Source organism: Oncorhynchus gorbuscha, linkage group LG17 (assembly GCF_021184085.1).
Source record: "Oncorhynchus gorbuscha isolate QuinsamMale2020 ecotype Even-year linkage group LG17, OgorEven_v1.0, whole genome shotgun sequence".
NCBI classification, from domain to species: domain Eukaryota; kingdom Metazoa; phylum Chordata; class Actinopteri; order Salmoniformes; family Salmonidae; genus Oncorhynchus; species Oncorhynchus gorbuscha.
Genome location: NC_060189.1, coordinates 15,995,029 through 16,014,734, shown reverse-complemented (window position 1 = coordinate 16,014,734; position 19,706 = coordinate 15,995,029). Strand labels below are relative to the sequence as shown.

The 19,706-nt window shown below is 45.8% G+C and overlaps 1 protein-coding gene across 1 annotated transcript in view; it reads right to left on the bottom strand.

The window, feature by feature from the left end:
• LOC124001293 (usherin-like) overlaps window positions 1–19,706 on the bottom strand; it is a 471,917-nt gene that overhangs the window by 291,368 nt on the left and 160,843 nt on the right. The window contains 2 exon segments of the mRNA XM_046307964.1: window positions 17,890–18,034; window positions 19,212–19,381. Coding sequence (XP_046163920.1) covers window positions 17,890–18,034; window positions 19,212–19,381 — 315 coding nt within the window.

Sequence of the window (19,706 nt, the reverse complement as noted above, 5' to 3'; positions counted from 1 at the left end):
TGTTTTGGCCTAAATGCTAAGCCTTATATTTGGGGCAAATACCACACAGCACAGCACTGAGTAACTGCCTCCTTATGATCAAGCATGGTGGTGGCTGCATCATGTTATGGGTATGCTTGACATCGGCAAAGATTGGGGAGTTTTTCAGGATAAAAAGAAACGGGATGGAGCCAAGCACATGCATTTTCCTAGAGGAAAACCCGCTTCAGTCTGCTTTACACCAGACACTGGGAGATGAATTCAACTTTCAGCAGGACAATAACCTACAACAAAAAGCCAAATCTACACTTGAGTTGCTTACCAAGAAGACAGTGAATGTTTCCGAGCAGCCAAGTTAAAGTTTTGACTTAAATCTGCGTGAAAATCTATGTCAAGACTTGAAAATGGCTGTCTAGCCAAGATTGTTATGCAGGTGAATGAGGACCCAAGCGACTTAACGAAAACAGAGTCTTTATTCCAGTCTTAGACAAAAGCGATAATCCTGGATATTATCTAGGTGAAAGCAAAAACAGGAAAACTGAAATCCACTCATCAGTAGAGAGGAATGACTGGAGACGCGACCACAGACTGCAGGTCGCTTCGGGAAGGCACCGGCCGTAGCTGACATTGACACCTGCTCACACGCAGCATCTGAAGAAGGTAAAACACGACAGGGCGGAACAAGGACACAGAACAGCGAACATCTTACAAGGATCCGACAAGGACAGAAGCGGAAAACAGAGGGAGAAATAGGGACTCTAATCAGAGGGCAATATAGGGGACAGGTGTGAAAAGAGTAAATGAGGTAGTTAGGAGAATGAGGAACAGCTGGGAGCAGGAACGGAACGATAGAGAGAGAGCGAGAGAGGGAGAGAGGGAGGGGGAGAGAGAGGGATAGAAAGAGGGAAAGAACCTAATAAGACCAGCAGAGGGAAACGAATAGAAGGGAAGCACAGAGACAAGACATGATAATCAATGACAAAACATGACAAAGATCCTCAAAACATTTAGGGCTTCAGAGCTTTAGGGCTGTCCCCGACTAAAAAAAGTAGTCCTGTTCTTTCGACCAATCGATTGGTCGAAATGTTGAAACTTATTTTTCCATATATACAGTAGACAGACAGTGTAAAAAAACACTTAATGAATAAGTGTACCTGAGAGTCTGTTCTAAAGAGATACAAAAAAACAAAGCCTTTATTACACCAGACTAAAAACAGTTGCATGCATTTATTTATTGTTTAGGCTAATTATTCAGAGCTTCCTTTTGTTATTTAATTGAAAAACTAAAATGCTTGATAGCATTTCAAAGCATTCATGTCTTTCAGGCTGTGTGATGGCATGAACGAATGATTGATTGATTGATACAGTAGATTATATATTGAAATATAGGCCTAAGTAAGTTACGGTATGAAGACTAAAGAAGAGTCACTTCTAGGCCTCCAGCTTGATGGTTATACAAGGATATTATACAAAGACCACTAATGACAACATGACTTACTGTTATGATCATCATCATTATAATAGTAACAGTAAGAAGGAGATCAAGAAAAGGGAGGCTATAAGAGCGAGAGTTCCGTGAATATTATGAGGACAAACTGGTGTTGTTAGATTACAATATAATTGTTCTGCCTGTTTGGAGCAGTGTAAACAACACTAAATCATTTAGAAGTAATACCAGTCTGTTATAACAATTATTTTTTTGACGTTGCATGAGACTTGGTGCACACAGAATTAGTAGGCTATTAAACAAACAGACAACATAAGAAAGATCTGTCTTATTCCTGTAGATATATATGGATGATTTATAAAGCCAGGTACATTGAACAGTTAGGGTATTGATTATAGTCCTAATTAAGTTGGGGTTTCCTCTCTCCTAACTTTTCTTGGACAATTAAACTAAGGCAAGGCTTGTTTCCTCGTTCCTGCTGCTGCCTCCGCCACATTGTTCTCCATCCCAATATACTGGTTAACTGCTATTATGCACAAAGCAACATAGGGAAAGGCAGCAATTCTACGGTGTACTGAAGGTTGTGTTTCAGAACCGCGGACAGCGACCTTATCCAACGAGGGAGAAAGCGCATTTCTTATCAAATAATATTAGATTTATTAGTGTTGCACCATTTGGTTTTACATAATATAACCATATACAATTTCAGTATCTAGTGTCTTGTGATGGACTGTGCCCTCCCCGTGGCCTCCGCCATGGATTAGTCCACTCAGACAGACAGGGGTGAATCAGACAGGTGTCTTGTGATGGACTGTACCCTCCCCGTGGCCTCCGCCATGGATTAGTCCACTCAGACAGGCGTGAATCACACAGGTGTCTTGTGATGGACTGTGCCCTCCCCGTGGCCTCCGCCATGGATGAGTCCACTCAGACAGGCGTGAATCAGACAGGTGTCTTGTGATGGACTGTGCCCTCCCCGTGGCCTCCGCCATGGATGAGTCCACTCAGACAGGCGTGAATCAGACAGGTGTCTTGTGATGGACTGTGCCCTCCCCGTGGCCTCCGCCATGGATGAGTCCACTCAGACAGGCGTGAATCAGACAGGTGTCTTGTGATGGACTGTACCCTCCCCGTGGCCTCCGCCATGGATGAGTCCACTCAGACAGGGGTGAATCAGACAGGTGTCTTGTGATGGACTGTGCCCTCCCCGTGGCCTCCGCCATGGATTAGTCCACTCAGACAGGCGTGAATCAGACAGGTGTCTTGTGATGGACTGTACCCTCCCCGTGGCCTCCGCCATGGATTAGTCCACTCAGACAGGGGTGAATCAGATAGGTGTCTTGTGATGGACTGTGCCCTCCCCGTGGCCCGTGGCCTCCGCCATGGATTAGTCCACTCAGACAGGGGTGAATCACACAGGTGTCTTGAGCACCATGAAAAAAATGTGTGTGTGTGTGTGTGTGTGTGTGTGTGTGTGTGTGTGTGTGTGTGTGTGTGTGTGTGTGTGTGTGTGTGTGTGTGTGTGTGTGTGTGTGTGTGTGTGTGTGTGTGTGTGTGTGTGTGTGTGTGTGTGTGTGTGTGTGTGTGTGTGTGTGTGTGTGTGTGTATATATGTGAGTGACTACTGTGCGATGCTAATATGCTGTCATGTATTTACCACGAGGCAGCCACATAAGGGTTGATAAAAGCCACTTGGTCTCTCCTCTCCTCCTGTCATCCTCTCTGCCCCCTCGCCACTCTATGACGCTCTGACAACAAGGTTAACAGTCCAACACTAAGGTTAATATTGCCTTCAACATGTTAATGAAGCAGCTAAATCACCACAGCGCTCCCAGGGCAGACACACACACGCACACACACTTCTTGGAAACAATTATCAGGCCCGGAGGAGTGTTTTGTGTTTTTACACTAGCTGACATCCTTTATGGGCCTTCGGATCATCCCCAGTCTACATGCACTGTAATACCGCTGAAATATATCTCTGGAGCAGCACAACTATTGATTTATGCATAATAATTATCCCCAGGCTTCCCAAGGAGAGAAATATGCATATGGATACACGTCTATGTGCCGTGTGTGTCTGTGTCTGTGTCTGTGTCTGTGTCTGTGTGTCTGTGTCTGTGTCTGTGTGTGTGTGTGTGTGTGTGTGTGTGTGTGTGTGTGTGTGTGTGTGTGTGTGTGTGTGTGTGTGTGTGTGTGTGTGTGTGTGTGTGTGGTAGGGGCTGGCTAGGCTTGTAGAGCAAGTCTTTATGGATGTAGGATACATTAAACATTACCGTCAGCAACTGATTCACAATCCAACCTGATCAATACCATGTGGTGAGAGTTTGCTCTGGTGGTGACAGTCTGCTCCGGTGGTGAGAGTTTGCTCTGGTGGTGAGAATCTGCTCTGGTGGTGAGAATCTGCTCTGGTGGTGAGAGTCTGCTCTGGTGGTGAGAGTCTGCTCTGGTGGTGAGAGTCTGCTCTGGTGGTGAGAGTCTGCTCTGGTGGTGAGAGTCTGCTCTGGTGGTGAGAGTCTGCTCTGGAGGAGTGCTGTGGGCTTTACACACACAGACTCACACACACGCATGCAGACATCCTTACATCTTTCTTCCTCCTAATTTAATTCATTTTTAGATTTAGAGTTACATAAGGAAATGTAATCTGGTGAAATTCCTTTAAATATGTATAAGAAATTCTTAATTATGTGCAAAACACACTTTATATAAGGGAGACACGGAAAGTTTCCACTGAAAGTTGGAGGGAGTTAAGAAGAGATGAAGCGAGAGAGAAAGAGAGAGGGGGGGGGGGGGGTTGAGCAATACTCTTTATTCTCCTCTGTCTGCATTCTTATCCCAGACTGCTTTGGGAGACGCCAAAATAATGTTCTACTCCGTAACCATTAAGGTCCTTTACTTACTGTTTACACACCACACCCCACAACTCACTCCTCTCTAAGACCAACCAGGTTAATTTACTGTGGGTGGATGTGTGTATTGACAGAATCAAATAGAATTTGAGTGAGATAAAAGCATCTAAGCAGATGCCGTCTCCTCCATCTGGACAGATGGTTATTCTGTGTAATGGTGTGTCTGGGTAATATGTGGATTGTGTGTCTAAACAGTCGTAAAAGCCTGGGTAAAGGATGGATAAATGGCTATCATCAACATTAAGGTCTGGCACAAGACAATCACAACATGGGTAATGGCACAGACAGTCTTGGATGCTCCAAACCAACAGGTTGGGTTCGTTTGTCTGTCTGCGTGTGTGTGAGTGTGTGTGTATTCGTTTGTCTGTGTGTGTTACAATGTGCAGAATGTCTAACTACAATCCATTCTTCAGAGTCTAAGCCGGGGGGTTGGGGGGTTCATACTCTGTGGCGATTTTAGAATGTAAATCTTGGTGGGCCAAATTCCCCAAAATTATTTTAGATGCAAGTCAGCAAAGAAACTGCACAACACTAAACAATACATTAACTATAGTTGAAGTCGGAAGTTTACGTACATGTTAGCCAAACACCAGACTGGTCTGTTTCTTTACGTCATTTCCGGTCACAACTTGCAGGCTTGTTTTCGAGTTGCTGTGCGTTTTGTTGCCAACCTATTTTGCTACCTGACAACTTTACGGTTTTCACTTTTTAATTACTGTTCATATATTTATTTATTTTTTCCTCAACTTTTTCACTCCGGACGCTTTATCTGGACACGATTTGTCAGGACCTCCAACAGCCGAAGCTAAGTAGTAACATTAACATGATGCATTCTAATTGTAGTCGCTGTACTCGCCTTACGGCGAGGATAGCTGTGCTACAAGCCCAGCTTCAGACGCAATCGTTAGGCAAGGGTAATTTCAGTGTAGGAAAGGATGAAACCGCATCTGTGCCACCAGTAAGTACAGATAGTAGTATAAATCCCCTGGCACAGTCCCCACAGCCGGACAACTTTCTCACGGTTTCTGGAAGCAAATGCTGTAGGAAAGCTCAACCGGTGTCGCTCATTCAGCCGACACAAACTTTCAACCGGTTTTCCCCATTAAGCAGCGGGTCGGAGTCAGAGGCCGAGTCTTCTCTGGTCTCTACTCCTCCCGTTACGGGGTCTGAGACGCCGAAGCTTCCCACCATTAGCTCTGACAAATTGAAAACTCTAGTCATTGGCGACTCCATTACCCGTAGTATTAGACTTAAAACGAATCATCCAGCGATCATACACTGTTTACCAGGGGTCAGGGCTACCGACGTTAAGGCTAATCTGAAGATGGTGCTGGCTAAAGCTAAAACTGGCGAGTGTAGAGAGTATAGAGATATTGTTTTCCACGTCGGCACCAACGATGTTAGGATGAAACAGTCAGAGATCACCAAGCGCAACATAGCTTCTGCATGCATATCAGCTAGAAAGATGTGTCGGCATCGAGTAATTGTCTCTGGCCCCCTCGCATTATCTTCCAAGAGAATTCTCTTCGATTATAATCACAGCCGTATATATCCCCCCCAAGCAGACACATCGATTGCTCTGAACGAACTTTATTTAACTCTTTGCAAACTGGAAACCATTTATCCGGAGGCTGCATTCATTGTAGCTGGGGATTTTAACAAAGCTAATCTGAAAACAAGACTCCCTAAATTTTATCAGCATATCGATTGCGCAACCAGGGGTGGTAAAACCTTGGATCATTGTTACTCTAACTGCCGCGACGCATTAAAGGCCCTGCCCCGCCCCCCTTTCGGAAAAGCTGACCACGACTCCATTTTGCTGATCCCTGCCTACAGGCAGAAATTAAAACAAGAGGCTCCCACGCTGAGGTCTGTCCAACGCTGGTCAGAACAAGCTGACTCTACACTCCAAGACTGCTTCCATCACGTGGACTGGGACATGTTTCGTATTGCGTCAGATGGAAATATTGACAAATACGCTGATTCGGTGTGCGAGTTCATTAGAACGTGCGTCGAAGATGTCGTTCCCATAGCAACGATAAAAACATTCCCAAACCAGAAACCGTGGATTGATGGCAGCATTCGCATGAAACTGAAAGCGCGAACCACTGCTTTTAATCAGGGCAAGGTGTCTGGTAACATGTCCGAATATAAACAATGCAGCTATTCCCTCCGCAAGGATATTAAACAAGCTAAGCGCCAGTACAGAGACAAAGTTCTCAATTCAATGGCTCAGACACAAGAGGCATGTGGCAGGGTCTACAGTCAATCACGGACTACAAGAAGGAACCCAGCCCAGTCACGGACCAGGATGTCTTGCTCCCAGGCAGACTAAATAACTTTTTTGCCCGCTTTGAGGACAATACAGTGCCCCTGACACGGCCTGCAACGAAAACATGCGGTCTCTCCTTCACTGCAACCGAGGTGAGTAAGACATTTAAACGTGTTAACCCTCGCAAGGCTGCAGGCCCAGACGGCATCCCCAGCCGCGCCCTCAGAGCATGCGCAGACCAGCTGGCCGGTGTGTTTACGGACATATTCAATCAATCCCTATACCAGTCTGCTGTTCCCACATGCTTCAAGAGGGCCACCATTGTTCCTGTTCTCAAGAAAGCTAAGGTAACTGAGCTAAATGACTACCGCCCCGTAGCACTCACTTCCGTCATCATGAAGTGCTTTGAGAGACTAGTCAAGGACCATATCACCTCCACCCTACCTGACACCCTAGACCCACTCCAATTTGCTTACCGCCCAAATAGGTCCACAGACGATGCAATCTCAACCACACTGCACACTGCCCTAACCCACCTGGACAAAAGGAATACCTATGTGAGAATGCTGTTCATCGACTACAGCTCGGCATTCAACACCATAGTACCCTCCAAACTCGTCATCAAGCTCGAGACCCTGGGCCTCGACCCCGCCCTGTGCAACTGGGTACTGGACTTCCTGACGGGCCGCCCCCAGGTGGTGAGGGTAGGCAACAACATCTCCTCCCCGCTGATCCTCAACACGGGGGCCCCACAAGGGTGCGTTCTGAGCCCTCTCCTGTACTCCCTGTTCACCCACGACTGCGTGGCCACGCACGCCTCCAACTCAATCATCAAGTTTGCGGACGACACAACAGTGGTAGGCTTGATTACCAACAACGATGAGACGGCCTACAGGGAGGAGGTGAGGGCCCTCGGAGTGTGGTGTCAGGAAAATAACCTCACACTCAACGTCAACAAAAAGGAGATGATTGTGGACTTCAGAAAACAGCAGAGGGAACTCCCCCCTATCCACATCGATGGAACAGTAGTGGAGAGGGTAGCTAGTTTTAAGTTCCTCGGCATACACATCACACACAAACTGAATTGGTCCACTCACACTGACAGCGTCGTGAAGAAGGCGCAGCAGCGCCTATTCAACCTCAGGAGGCTGAAGAAATTTGGCTTGTCACCAGAAGCACTCACAAACTTCTACAGATGCACAATCGAGAGCATCCTGGCGGGCTGTATCACCGCCTGGTACGGCAACTGCTCCGCCCTCAACCGTAAGGCTCTCCAGAGGGTAGTGAGAACTGCACAACGCATCACCAGGGGCAAACTACCTGCCCTCCAGGACACCTACACCACCCGTTGTTACAGGAAGGCCATAAAGATCATCAAGGACATCAACCACCCGAACCACTGCCTGTTCACCCCGCTATCATCCAGAAGGCGAGGTCAGTACAGGTGCATCAAAGCTGGGACCGAGAGACTGAAAAACAGCTTCTATCTCAAGGCCATCAGACTGTTAAACAGCCACCACTAACATTGAGTGGCTGCTGCCAACACACTGTCATTGACACTGAACCAACTCCAGCCATTTTAATAATGGGAATTGATGGGAAATGATGTAAATATATCACTAGCCACTTTAAACAATGCTACCTTATATAATGTTACTTACCCTACATTATTCATCTCATATGCATATGTATATACTGTACTCTACATCATCGACTGCATCCTTATTTAATACATGTATCACTAGCCACTTTAACTATGCCACTTTGTTTACTTTGTCTACACACTCATCTCATATGTATATACTGTACTCGATACCATCTACTGTATGCTGCTCTGTACCATCACTCATTCATATATCCTTATGTACATATTCCTTATCCCCTTACACTGTGTATAAGACAGTAGTTTTGGAATTGTTAGTTAGATTACTTGTTGGTTATCACTGCATTGTCGGAACTAGAAGCACAAGCATTTCGCTACACTCGCATTAACATCTGCTAACCATGTGTATGTGACAAATAACATTTGATTTGATTTGAGTGATGAGCTCTACAGCAGAGTCTCACAACTCAATCGCTGGTTGAAAACTGTTTTCTGCCCCTCCCAAAAGATTTGTAGATAATTGGCCCTCTTTCTGGGACTCACCCACAAACAGGACCAAGCCTGGCCTGCTGAGGAGTGACGGACTCCATCCTAGCTGGAGGGGTGCTCTCATCTTATCAACCAACATAGACAGGGCTCTAACTCCTCTAGCTCCACAATGAAATAGGGTGCAGGCCAGGGAGCAGGCTGTTAGCCAGCCTGCCAGCATAGTGGAGTCTGCCACTAGCACAGTCAGTGTAGTCAGCTCAGCTATCGCCATTGAGACCGTGTCTGTGCCTCGACCTAGGTTGGGCAAAACTAAACATGGCGGTGTTCGCCTAGCAATCTCACTAGGATAAAGACCACCTCCATTCCAGTCATTACTGAAAGAGATCATGATACCTCACATCTCAAAATATGGCTACTTAATGTTAGATCCCTTACTTCAAAGGCAATTATAGTCAATGAACTAATCACTGATCATAATCTTGATGTGATTGGCCTGACTGAAACATGGCTTAAGCCTGATTAATTTACTGTGTTAAATGAGGCCTAACCTCCTGGCTACACTAGTGACCATATCCCCGTGCATCCCGCAAAGGCGGAGGTGTTGCTAACATTTACGATAGCAAATTTCAATTTACAAAAAAAAAAATGATGTTTTCATCTTTTGAGCTTCTAGTCATGAAATCTATGCAGCCTACTAAATCACTTTTTATAGCTACTGTTTACAGGCCTCCTGGGCCATATACAGCATTTCTCACTGAGTTCCCTGAATTCCTATCGGACCTTGTAGTCATAGCAGATAATATTCTAATCTTTGGTGACTTTAATATTCACATGGAAAAGTCCACAGACCCACTCCAAAAGGCTTTCGGAGCCATCATCGACTCAGTGGGTTTTGTCCAAAATGTCTCTGGACCCACTCACTGTCACAGTCATACGCTGGACCTAGTTTTGTCCCATGGAATAAATGTTGTGGATCTTAATGTTTTTCCTCATAATCCTGGACTATCGGACCACCATTTTATTACATTTGCAATTGCAACAAATAATCTGCTCAGACCCCAACCAAGGACCATCAAAAGTCGTGCTATAAATTCACAGACAACACAAAGATTCCTTGATGCCCTTCCAGACTCCCTCTGCCTACCCAAGGACGCCAGAGGACAAAAATCAGTTAACCACCTAACTGAGGATCTCAATTTAATCTTGCGCAATACCCTAGATGCAGTTGCACCCCTAAAAACTAAAAACATTTCTCATAAGAAACTAGCTCCCTGGTACACAGAAAATACCTGAGCTCTGAAGCAAGCTTCCAGAAAATTGGAATGGAAATGGCGCCACACCAAACTGGAAGTCTTCCGACTAGCTTGGAAAGACGGTACCGTGCAGTACCGAAGAGCCCTTACTGCTGCTCGATCATCCTATTTTTCTAACTTAATTGAGGAAAATAAGAACAATCCGAAATTCCTTTTTGATACTGTCGCAAAGCTAACTAAAAAGCAGCATTCCCCAAGAGAGGATGACTTTCAGTTTAGCAGTGATAAATTCATGAACTTCTTTGAGGAAAAGATTATGATTATTAGAAAGCAAATTATGGACTCCTCTTTAAACCTGCGTATTCCTCCAAACCTCAGTTGTCCTGAGTCTGCACGACTCTGCCAGGACCTAGGATCAAGAGAGACGCTCAAGTGTTTTAGTACTATATCTCTTGACACAATGATGAAAATAATCATGGCCTCTAAACCTTCAAGCTGCATACTGGACCCTATTCCAACTAAACTACTGAAAGAGCTGCTTCCTGTGCTTGGCCCTCCTATGTTGAACATAATAAATGGCTCTCTATCCACTGGATATGTACCAAACTCACTTAAAGTGGCAGTAATAAAGCCTCTCTTGAAAAAGCCAAACCTTGACCCAGAAAATATAAAAAACTATCGGCCTATATCGAATCTTCCATTCCTCTCAAAAATTGTAGAGAAGGCTGTTGCGCAGCAACTCACTTCCTTCCTGAAGACAAACAATGTATACGAAATACTTCAGTCTGGTTTTAGACCCCATCATAGCACTGAGACGGCACTTGTGAAGGTGGTAAATGACATTTTAATGGCATCGGACCGAGGCTCTGCATCTGTCCTCGTGCTCCTAGACCTTAGTGCTGCTTTTGATACCATCGATCACCACATTCTTTTGGAGAGATTGGAAACCCAAATTGGTCTACACGGACATGTTCTGGCCTGGTTTAGATCTTATCTGTCGGAAAGATATCAGTTTGTCTCTGTGAATGGTTTGTCCTCTGACAAATCAACTGTAAATTTCGGTGTTCCTCAAGGTTCCGTTTTAGGACCACTATTGTTTTCACTATATATTTTACCTCTTGGTGATGTCATTCGGAAACATAATGTTAACTTTCATTGCTATGAGGATGACACACAGCTGTACATTTCAATGAAACATGGTGAAGCCCCAAAATTGCCCTCGCTAGAAGCATGTGTTTCAGACATAAGGAAGTGGATGGCTGCAAACTTTCTACTATTAAACTCGGACAAAACAGAGATGCTTGTTCTAGGTCCCTAGAAACAAAGAGATCTTCTGTTGAATCTGACAATTAATCTTAATGGTTGTACAGTCGTCTCAAATAAAACTGTGAAGGACCTCGGCGTTACTCTGGACCCTGATCTCTCTTTTGAAGAACATATCAAGACCATTTCGATGGAAAGCTTTTTTCCATCGACGTAATATTGCAAAAATCAGAAACTTTCTGTCCAAAAATGATGCAGAAAAATTCATCCATGCTTTTGTCACTTCTAGGTTAGACTACTGCAATGCTCTACTTTCCGGCTACCCGGATAAAGCACTAAATAAACTTCAGTTAGTGCTAAATACGGCTGCTAGAATTCTGACTAGAACCCAAAAATTTGATCATATTACTCCAGTGCTAGCCTCTCTACACTGGCTTCCTGTCAAAGCAAGGGCTGATTTCAAGGTTTTACTGCTAACCTACAAAGCATTACATCGGCTTGCTCCTACCTATCTCTCTGATTTGGTCCTGCCGTACATACCTACACGTACGCTACGGTCACAAGACGCAGGCCTCCTAATTGTCCCTAGAATTTCTAAGCAAACAGCTGGAGACAGGGCTTTCTCCTATAGAGCTCCACTTTTATGGAACGGTCTACCTACCCATGTCAGAGACGCAAACTTGGTCTCAACCTTTAAGTCTTTACTGAAGACTCATCTCTTCAGTGGGTCATATGATTGAGTGTAGTCTGGCCCAGGAGTGGGAAGGTGAACGGAACGGCTCTGGAGCAACAAACCGCCCTTGCTGTCTCTGCCTGGCCGGTTCCCCTCTTTCCACTGGGATTCTCTGCCTCTAACCCTATTACAGGGGCTGAGTCACTGGCTTACTGGGGCTCTCTCATGCCGTCCCTGCAGGGGGTGCGTCACCTGAGTGGGTTGATTCACTGTTGTGGTCATCCTGTCTGGGTTGGCGCCCCCCCCCCCCCTTGGGTTGTGCCGTGGCGGAGATCTTTGTGGACTTTACTCAGCCTTGTCTCAGGATGGTAAGTTGATGGTTGAAGATATCCGTCTAGTGGTGTGGGCGCTGTGCTTTGGCAAAGTGGGTGGGGTTATATCCTTCCTGTTTGGCCCTGTCCGGGGGTGTCCTTGGATGGGGCCACAGTGTCTCCTGTCCCCTCCTGTCTCAGCCTAGCCAGTATTTATGCTGCAGTAGAATGTTGCACACATGACTGTAAGTCGCTTTGGGGCGTCTGCTAAATGGCATATATTTATATTATATTATTATTATTATTTATGCTGCAGTAGTTTGTGTCGGGGGGCTAGGGTTAGTTTGTTATATCTGGAGTACTTCTCCTGTCCTATTCGGTGTCCTGTGTGAATCTAAGTGTGCGTTCTCTAATTCTCTCCTTCTTTATTTCTCTCTCTCGGAGGACCTGAGCCCTAGGACCATGCCCCAGGACTACCTGACACGATGACTCCTTGCTGTCCCCAGTCCACCTGGCCATGCTGCTGCTCCAGTTTCAACTGACCTGAGCCCTAGGACCATGCCCCAGGACTACCTGACACGATGACTCCTTGCTGTCCCCAGTCCACCTGGCCATGCTGCTGCTCCAGTTTAAACTGTTCTGCCTTACTATTATTCGACCATGCTGGTCATTTATGAACATTTGAACATCTTGGCCATGTTCTGTTATAATCTCCACCCGGCACAGCCAGAAGAGGACTGGGCACCCCACATATGCTCTCTCTAATTCTCTCTTTCTTTCTCTCTCTCTGAGGACCTGAGCCCTAGGACCGTGCCCCAGGACTACCTGACACGATGACTCCTTGCTGTCCCCAGTCCACCTGACTGTGCTGCTGCTCCAGTTTCAACTGTTCTGCCTTGTTATTATTCGACCATGCTGGTCATTTATGAACATTTGAACATCTTGGCCATGTTCTGTTATAATCTCCACCCGGCACAGCCAGAAGCGGACTGGCCACCCCACATAGCCTGGTTCCTCTCTAGGTTTCTTTCTGGGTTTTGGCCTTTCTAGGGAGTTTTTCCTAGCCACCGTGCTTCTACACCTGCATTGCTTGCTGTTTGGGGTTTTAGGCTGGGTTTCTGTACAGCACTTTGAGATATCAGCTGATGTACGAAGGGCTATATAAATAAATTGGATTTGATTTGGTTTGATTTGATTTAAACTCAGTTTTTCACAATTCCTTAGGTCAGTTAGGATCACCACTATATTTTAACAATGTGAAATGTCAGAATAATATTAGAGAGAATGATTTATTTCAGCTTTTATTTCTTTCATCACATTCCCAGTGGGTCACAAGTTTACATACACTCAATTAGTATTTGGTAGCATTGCCTTTAAATTGGGTCAAACGTTTTGGGTAGCCTTCCACAAGCTTCCCACAATAAGTTGGGTGAATTTTGGCCCATTTCTCCTGACAGAGCTGAGTCAGGTTTGTAAGGCCTCCTTGCTCGCACATGCTTTTTCAGTTCTGCCCTCAAATATTGTATAGGATTGAGGTCAGGGCTTTGTGATGGCTACTCCAATACCTCAACTTTGTTGTCCTTAAGCAATTTTGCCACAACTGTGGAAGTATGCTTGGGGTCATTGTCCATTTGGAAGACCCATTTGCGACCAAGCTTTAACTTCCTGACTAATGTCTTGAGAAGTTGCTTTAATATATCCACGTAATTTTCCCACCTCATGAAGCTATCTATTTTGTGAAGTGCACCAGTCCCTCCTGCAGCAAAGCACCCCCACAACATGATGCTGCCACCCCCGTGCTTCACGGTTGGGATGGTGTTCTTCGGCTTGCAAGCCTCCCCCTTTTTCCTCCAAACACAACGATGGTCATTATGACCAAACAGTTCTATTTTTGTTTAATAATTTTTCAAAAAAGTACGATCTTTGTCCCCACTTGCAGTTGTAAACCATAGTCTGGCTTTTTTATGGTGGTTTTGGAGCAGTGGCTTCAACCTTGCTGTGTCGATATAGGACTCGTTTTACTGAGGATATAGATACTTTGTTTTCTCCAGCATCTTCACAAGGTCCTTCGCTGTTGCTCTGGGATTGATTTGCACTTTTCGCACCAAAGTACGTTCATCTCTAGGAGACAGAACGTGTCTCCTTCCTGAGCGGTATGACGGCTATGTGGTCCCATGGTGTTTATACTTGTGTACTATTTTTTGTACAGATGAACGTGTTACCTTCAGGCAATTGGAAATTGTTCCTAAGGATGAACCAGACTTGTGGAGGTCTACAATTTTTTTCTTAGCTGATTTCTTTGGATTTTCCCATGATGTCAAGCAAGGTAGGCCTTAAAATACATCCACAGGTACACCTCCATTTGACTCAAAAGATGTCAATTAGCCTATCAGAAGCTTCTAAAGCCATGACGACATAATTTCCCAAGCTGTTTAAAGGCACAGTCAACTTAGTGTATGTAAACTTCTGACCCACTGGAATTGTGATACAGTGAAATAATCTGCCTGTAAACAATTGTTGGAAAAATGACTTGTGTCGTGCACAAAGTAGATGTCCTAACCGACCTGCCAAAACTATAGTTTGTTAACAAGCAATTGTATGTAGTGGTTGAAAAACGAGTTTTAATGACTCCAACCGAAGTGTATGTAAACTTCCGACTACAACGGCACATGTTCAGCACTTCTGAAATGTGACAGAAAGCAGAACATGGGCCGCTCTTACAATATTCTCCCTGTACACAAAGTCAGAACTGTAGGATAAATAAACGTAGAAAACAGATGTAGAACTACAGATGTTTTTGTGAGAAGACCGATTATCGACAAACACCGCTCTAGCTCTGTCACCTTTCACCCCAGATGTATTCTGGTCTGACAAACACCGCTCTAGCTCTGTCACCTTTCACCCCAGATGTCTTCTGGTCTGACAAACACCGCTCTAGCTCTGTCACCTTTCACCCCAGATGTCTTCTGGTCTGACAAACACCGCTCTAGCTCTGTCACCTTTCACCCCAGATGTCTTCTGGTCTGACAAACACCGCTCTACCTCTGTCACCTTTCACCCCAGATGTCTTCTGGTCTGACAAACACCGCTCTACCTCTGTCACCTTTCACCCCAGATGCGGACGGATTTTGATCTGGATTTTTTCATTATGTTACTTAGATTGACGCACCAGTGTATCAATCGAAAAATTAGGGTTAAGGCTGTTGAACAATAGATATAAACATGTTCATTCCTAAACACAATATGATAGTGATTTTGTGACTGTACAGTTTAAAACACAAAAAATGCCACATAATCTAGATTTCTACATTTAAAAACCTCGGAATCATTTAAATGAAGTGGAAACCAACAACATGATGTGTATGAATATGTTAAAGCATGCTGTATTCCTGCACGTGAGAGAAACACATTCTCACATCTTCAAGACGTAAACAAAACACACAAACAAAGTAACAAACGGAATAGAAACGGACCAACCGGTGAACATATGTGAGCATATGGATGAATATGTGTGCGGGTCGTGTGTGTCAGCCCAGACCATATGTTAGAGCTGTGCGGCGGCACTGTGTGTGTGTGTGCCCATCACACAAAGCTGATCAATTAGAGCTCGTCCCAGGCCCAGTGATTTGTGTCTCAGTTATTAAAAAAGAAGGCTAATTCATCCTACTTCCATATTGGTAATAAATCTATGGCAGTGGCCCGCACAGAATGACAGAATGTATGTGTGTAACAGTGTGTGTGTGTGTGTGTGTGTGTATGATTCATGGCCAACAGGGAGTGTGCGCTATGCCACATTTTTCTCCCTGTAATTAACAGTAAATTGTTTTTACTGCCGTGTACAATGAATTTCCCCCCTGGTTACGCCAGTGTCTCGACTGAAATACTGAGTGAGTGAATTTAGTGAGTGCATGTGTGTGTGTGTGCGTGTGTGTGTTCCATAGCTCCGGAGATCGTGGCTCCTCCTGAGGTGTTGGCGGTGTCATCCTCGTCCCTAAAGGTCGCGTGGAGGTCAGCGCGGGGTCAAGAGGCTAGTGAGTGTTTGAATATATGTGAGTGTTTTAATATGTGAGTGAGTAAGTGTGTGAGTGAGTGCGTGATTGAGTGCATGTATGTGTGAGTGTATGTGTATATGTGTGTATGTATGTGAACGTCTGTGTGAGTGTGTTTGTGTGTGTGAGTGTGTATGTGTGAATGTATGTGTGTGTATGTGTGTGTGTGAACCCTGTCATCCCTCTCCCTCACTCTCTTCTCTCTCCCTCAATCTCTTCTCTCTCCCTCACTCTCTTCTCTCTCCCTCACTCTCTTCCCTATACCTCACTCTCTTCCTCTCCCTCACTCTCTTCTCTCTCCCTCACTCTCTTCCCTCTCCCTCACTCTCTTCTCTCTCCCTCACTCTCTTCTCTCTCCCTCACTCTCTTCTCTCTCACTCACTCTCTTCCCTATACCTCACTCTCTTCCCTCTCCCTCACTCTCTTCTCTCCCTCACTCTCTTCTCTCTCCCTCACTCTCTTCTTTGCTTCTTCACTCTCTTCCCTCACTCTCTTCTCTCTCCCTCACTCACTCTCTTCTTTGCTTCTTCACTCTCTTCCCTCTCCCTCACTCTCTTCCCTCTCCCTCACTCTCTTCCCTCTCCCTCACTCTCTTCCCTCTCCCTCACTCTCTTCTCTCTCCCTCACTCTCTTCTTTGCTTCTTCACTCTCTTCCCTCTCCCTCACTCTCTTCCCTCTCCCTCACTCTCTTCCCTCCCTCACTCTCTTCCCTCCCTCACTCTCTTCCCTCTCCCTCACTCTCTTCTCTCTCCCTCACTCTCTTCCCTCTTCCTCACTCTCTTCCCTCTCCCTCACTCTCTTCTCTCTCCCCCACTCTCTTCTCTCTCCCTCACTCTCTTCTCTCTCCCTCACTCTCTTCCCTATACCTCACTCTCTTCCCTCCCTCACTCTCTTCCCTCCCTCACTCTCTTCCCTATACCTCACTCTCTTCCCTCCCTCACTCTCTTCCCTCTCCCTCACTCTCTTCCCTCCCTCACTCTCTTCCCTCCCTCACTCTCTTCCCTCTCCCTCACTCTCTTCTCTCTCCCTCACTCTCTTCCCTCTTCCTCACTCTCTTCCCTCTCCCTCACTCTCTTCCCTCTCCCTCACTCTTCCCTCTCCCTCACTCTCTTCCCTCCCTCACTCTCTTCTCTCCCTCACTCTCTTCCCTCTACCTCACTCTCTTCCCTCTCCCTCACTCTCTTCTCTCTCCCCCACTCTCTTCTCTCTCCCTCACTCTCTTCTCTCTCCCTCACTCTCTTCTTTGCTTCTTCACTCTCTCCCTATTTCTTGTTTTCTCTTTCCTTTTTCTCTCCCTTCTTTGCTTTCTTTCCATCCCCCTCTCCCATTCAGAGGTAGTTTGTTCCCTGACAGACACACTCCATTATAGTCTCTTAATATGTAACTGACCTGCTATTATACACCTCCATAACTGGGACAATACACACATGTGGTCAGGTTTAACCAGCAACAATCATGATCTACAACTCCATAAACAGAGACACTGTATGGGAGTATAGCAGTACTGCTGGAGTATACTGGAGTATTTCTGAGCAGTGTGGTAGAAATAAATAAATATTTGGATGATATTTATCTCTGGTGTTATAATGAGTGGGTTACCAGTTGGTAGTGTTCAGTTTGTGTGTGTGTGTGTATGTGGTACCTGTAGGTAGTGTTCGTCCAGAGGCAGGCAGGCTGGTCACACAGCCCAGTGAGGTACACAGAGTCACAGTGAAGTCATATCTCCTGTAGGCCTCTAGTCCTTCTGCTACATACACATGCTCTGATGGACTGGCTACATACAGCACCTGTGACAAGAAAGACACACACACACACACACAGAGGATCAGAGTGATGTTATAGGCCCCCTACACACACTTGTGGTCCTGTATGGCTCAGTTGGTAGAGCATGGAGTTCAGGTGGTAGAGTATGGAGCTCAGGTGGTAGAGCACGGAGCTCAGGTGGTAGAGCACGGAGCTCAGGTGGTAGATTATGGAGCTCAGGTGGTAGAGCACGGAGCTCAGGTGGTAGAGTATGGAGCTCGGGTGGAGGAGAGCATGGAACTCAGTTGAGCATGGAGCTCAGGTGGTAGAGCATTGAGCTCAGGTGGAGGAGATCATGGAACTCAGTTGAGCCTGGAGCTCAGGTGGTAGAGCACGGAGCTCAGTTGATAGGGCGTGGAGCTCAGTTGGTAGAGCATGGAGCTCAGTTGGTAGAGCATAGAGCTCAGTTGGTAGAGCATGGAGCTCAGTTGGTAGAGCATGGAGCTCAATTGGTAGAGCATGGAGCTCAATTGGTAGAGCATGGAGCTCAATTGGTAGAGCATGGAGCTCAGTTGGTAGAGCATGGAGCTCAGTTGGTAGAGCATGGAGCTTGCAACGCCAGGGCTGTGGGTTTGATTCCTGCTGGGCCCACACATACAGAAATGTATGCATTCCCTACTGTAACTTACTTTGAGTAAAATTGTCCACGAAATGGCATTTACATGAGATGTGTCAACTTGCTTGAGACTTATTCGCTCCCCTAGCTAATGCCTAGGCTTTAGCTCCGCAGGCTAACACAATCTTCTAGCACACACCACACACACAGACTGCGAGAACAGAGCAATATGTTACGAGGAGACATTATGCGTCCTGTTAAGAGAGGACAGTGAGAAAGCAGAGGGAAAGTCCTACCTCGGGGGACAGCTGACTAGACAAACAGTTGGGCAAAAAAGTATTTAGTCAGCCACCAATTGTGCACGTTCTCCCACTTAACAAGATGAGAGAGGCCTGTAATGTACATCATAGGTACACTTTAAAAATGCATTGTTTGAGCCGATGAGAACACTCCTATCTGTGCAATGAAGTTGTATGTGTTTTTCTAAGGGAATGCAGAAGTAGTGGTGTTTCGAATGTCTATCTATTTTAGGGCCAAGACAGGAATCTAGGAATCTAGGAATGAGGGAGAAGCATGTGTACCTTTTTATTGTGTAAGTATGTTACCTGTGTGATAACAGGTGGTGCGTACGGGTTGGACCTCTGCTCTGTGACCAGGTTCACCCTGTATTCAGTGACCTGTCCTCTAGCCTCTTGACCCTGCGCTGACCTCCACGCGACCTTTAGGGACGAGGATGACACCGCCGACACCTCAGGAGGAGCCATGAACTCCGGAGCTATGGAACACACACACACACACACACACATTACTTCTAAATCTCTTCTTTTATCATTAAGTACTCTTAAATCACAATGTCCATACTAGTAACTCTGTTGACTGCGTCAGTGTAACTGCTGTGGAGGGTTTTAATGAACAGTGGAAGCAGGTGGATGTTGTCAAATAGGAACACAGCCAGGTTGAAAAAACAACAGTGTTTTTCACACCATGTCAACTTGACACAGTAACCCTGACAGAAACACAGAAATGCAGAGAGAGAGAGAGAGAGAGAGAGAGAGAGAGAGAGAGAGAGAGAGAGAGAGAGAGAGAGAGAGAGAGAGAGA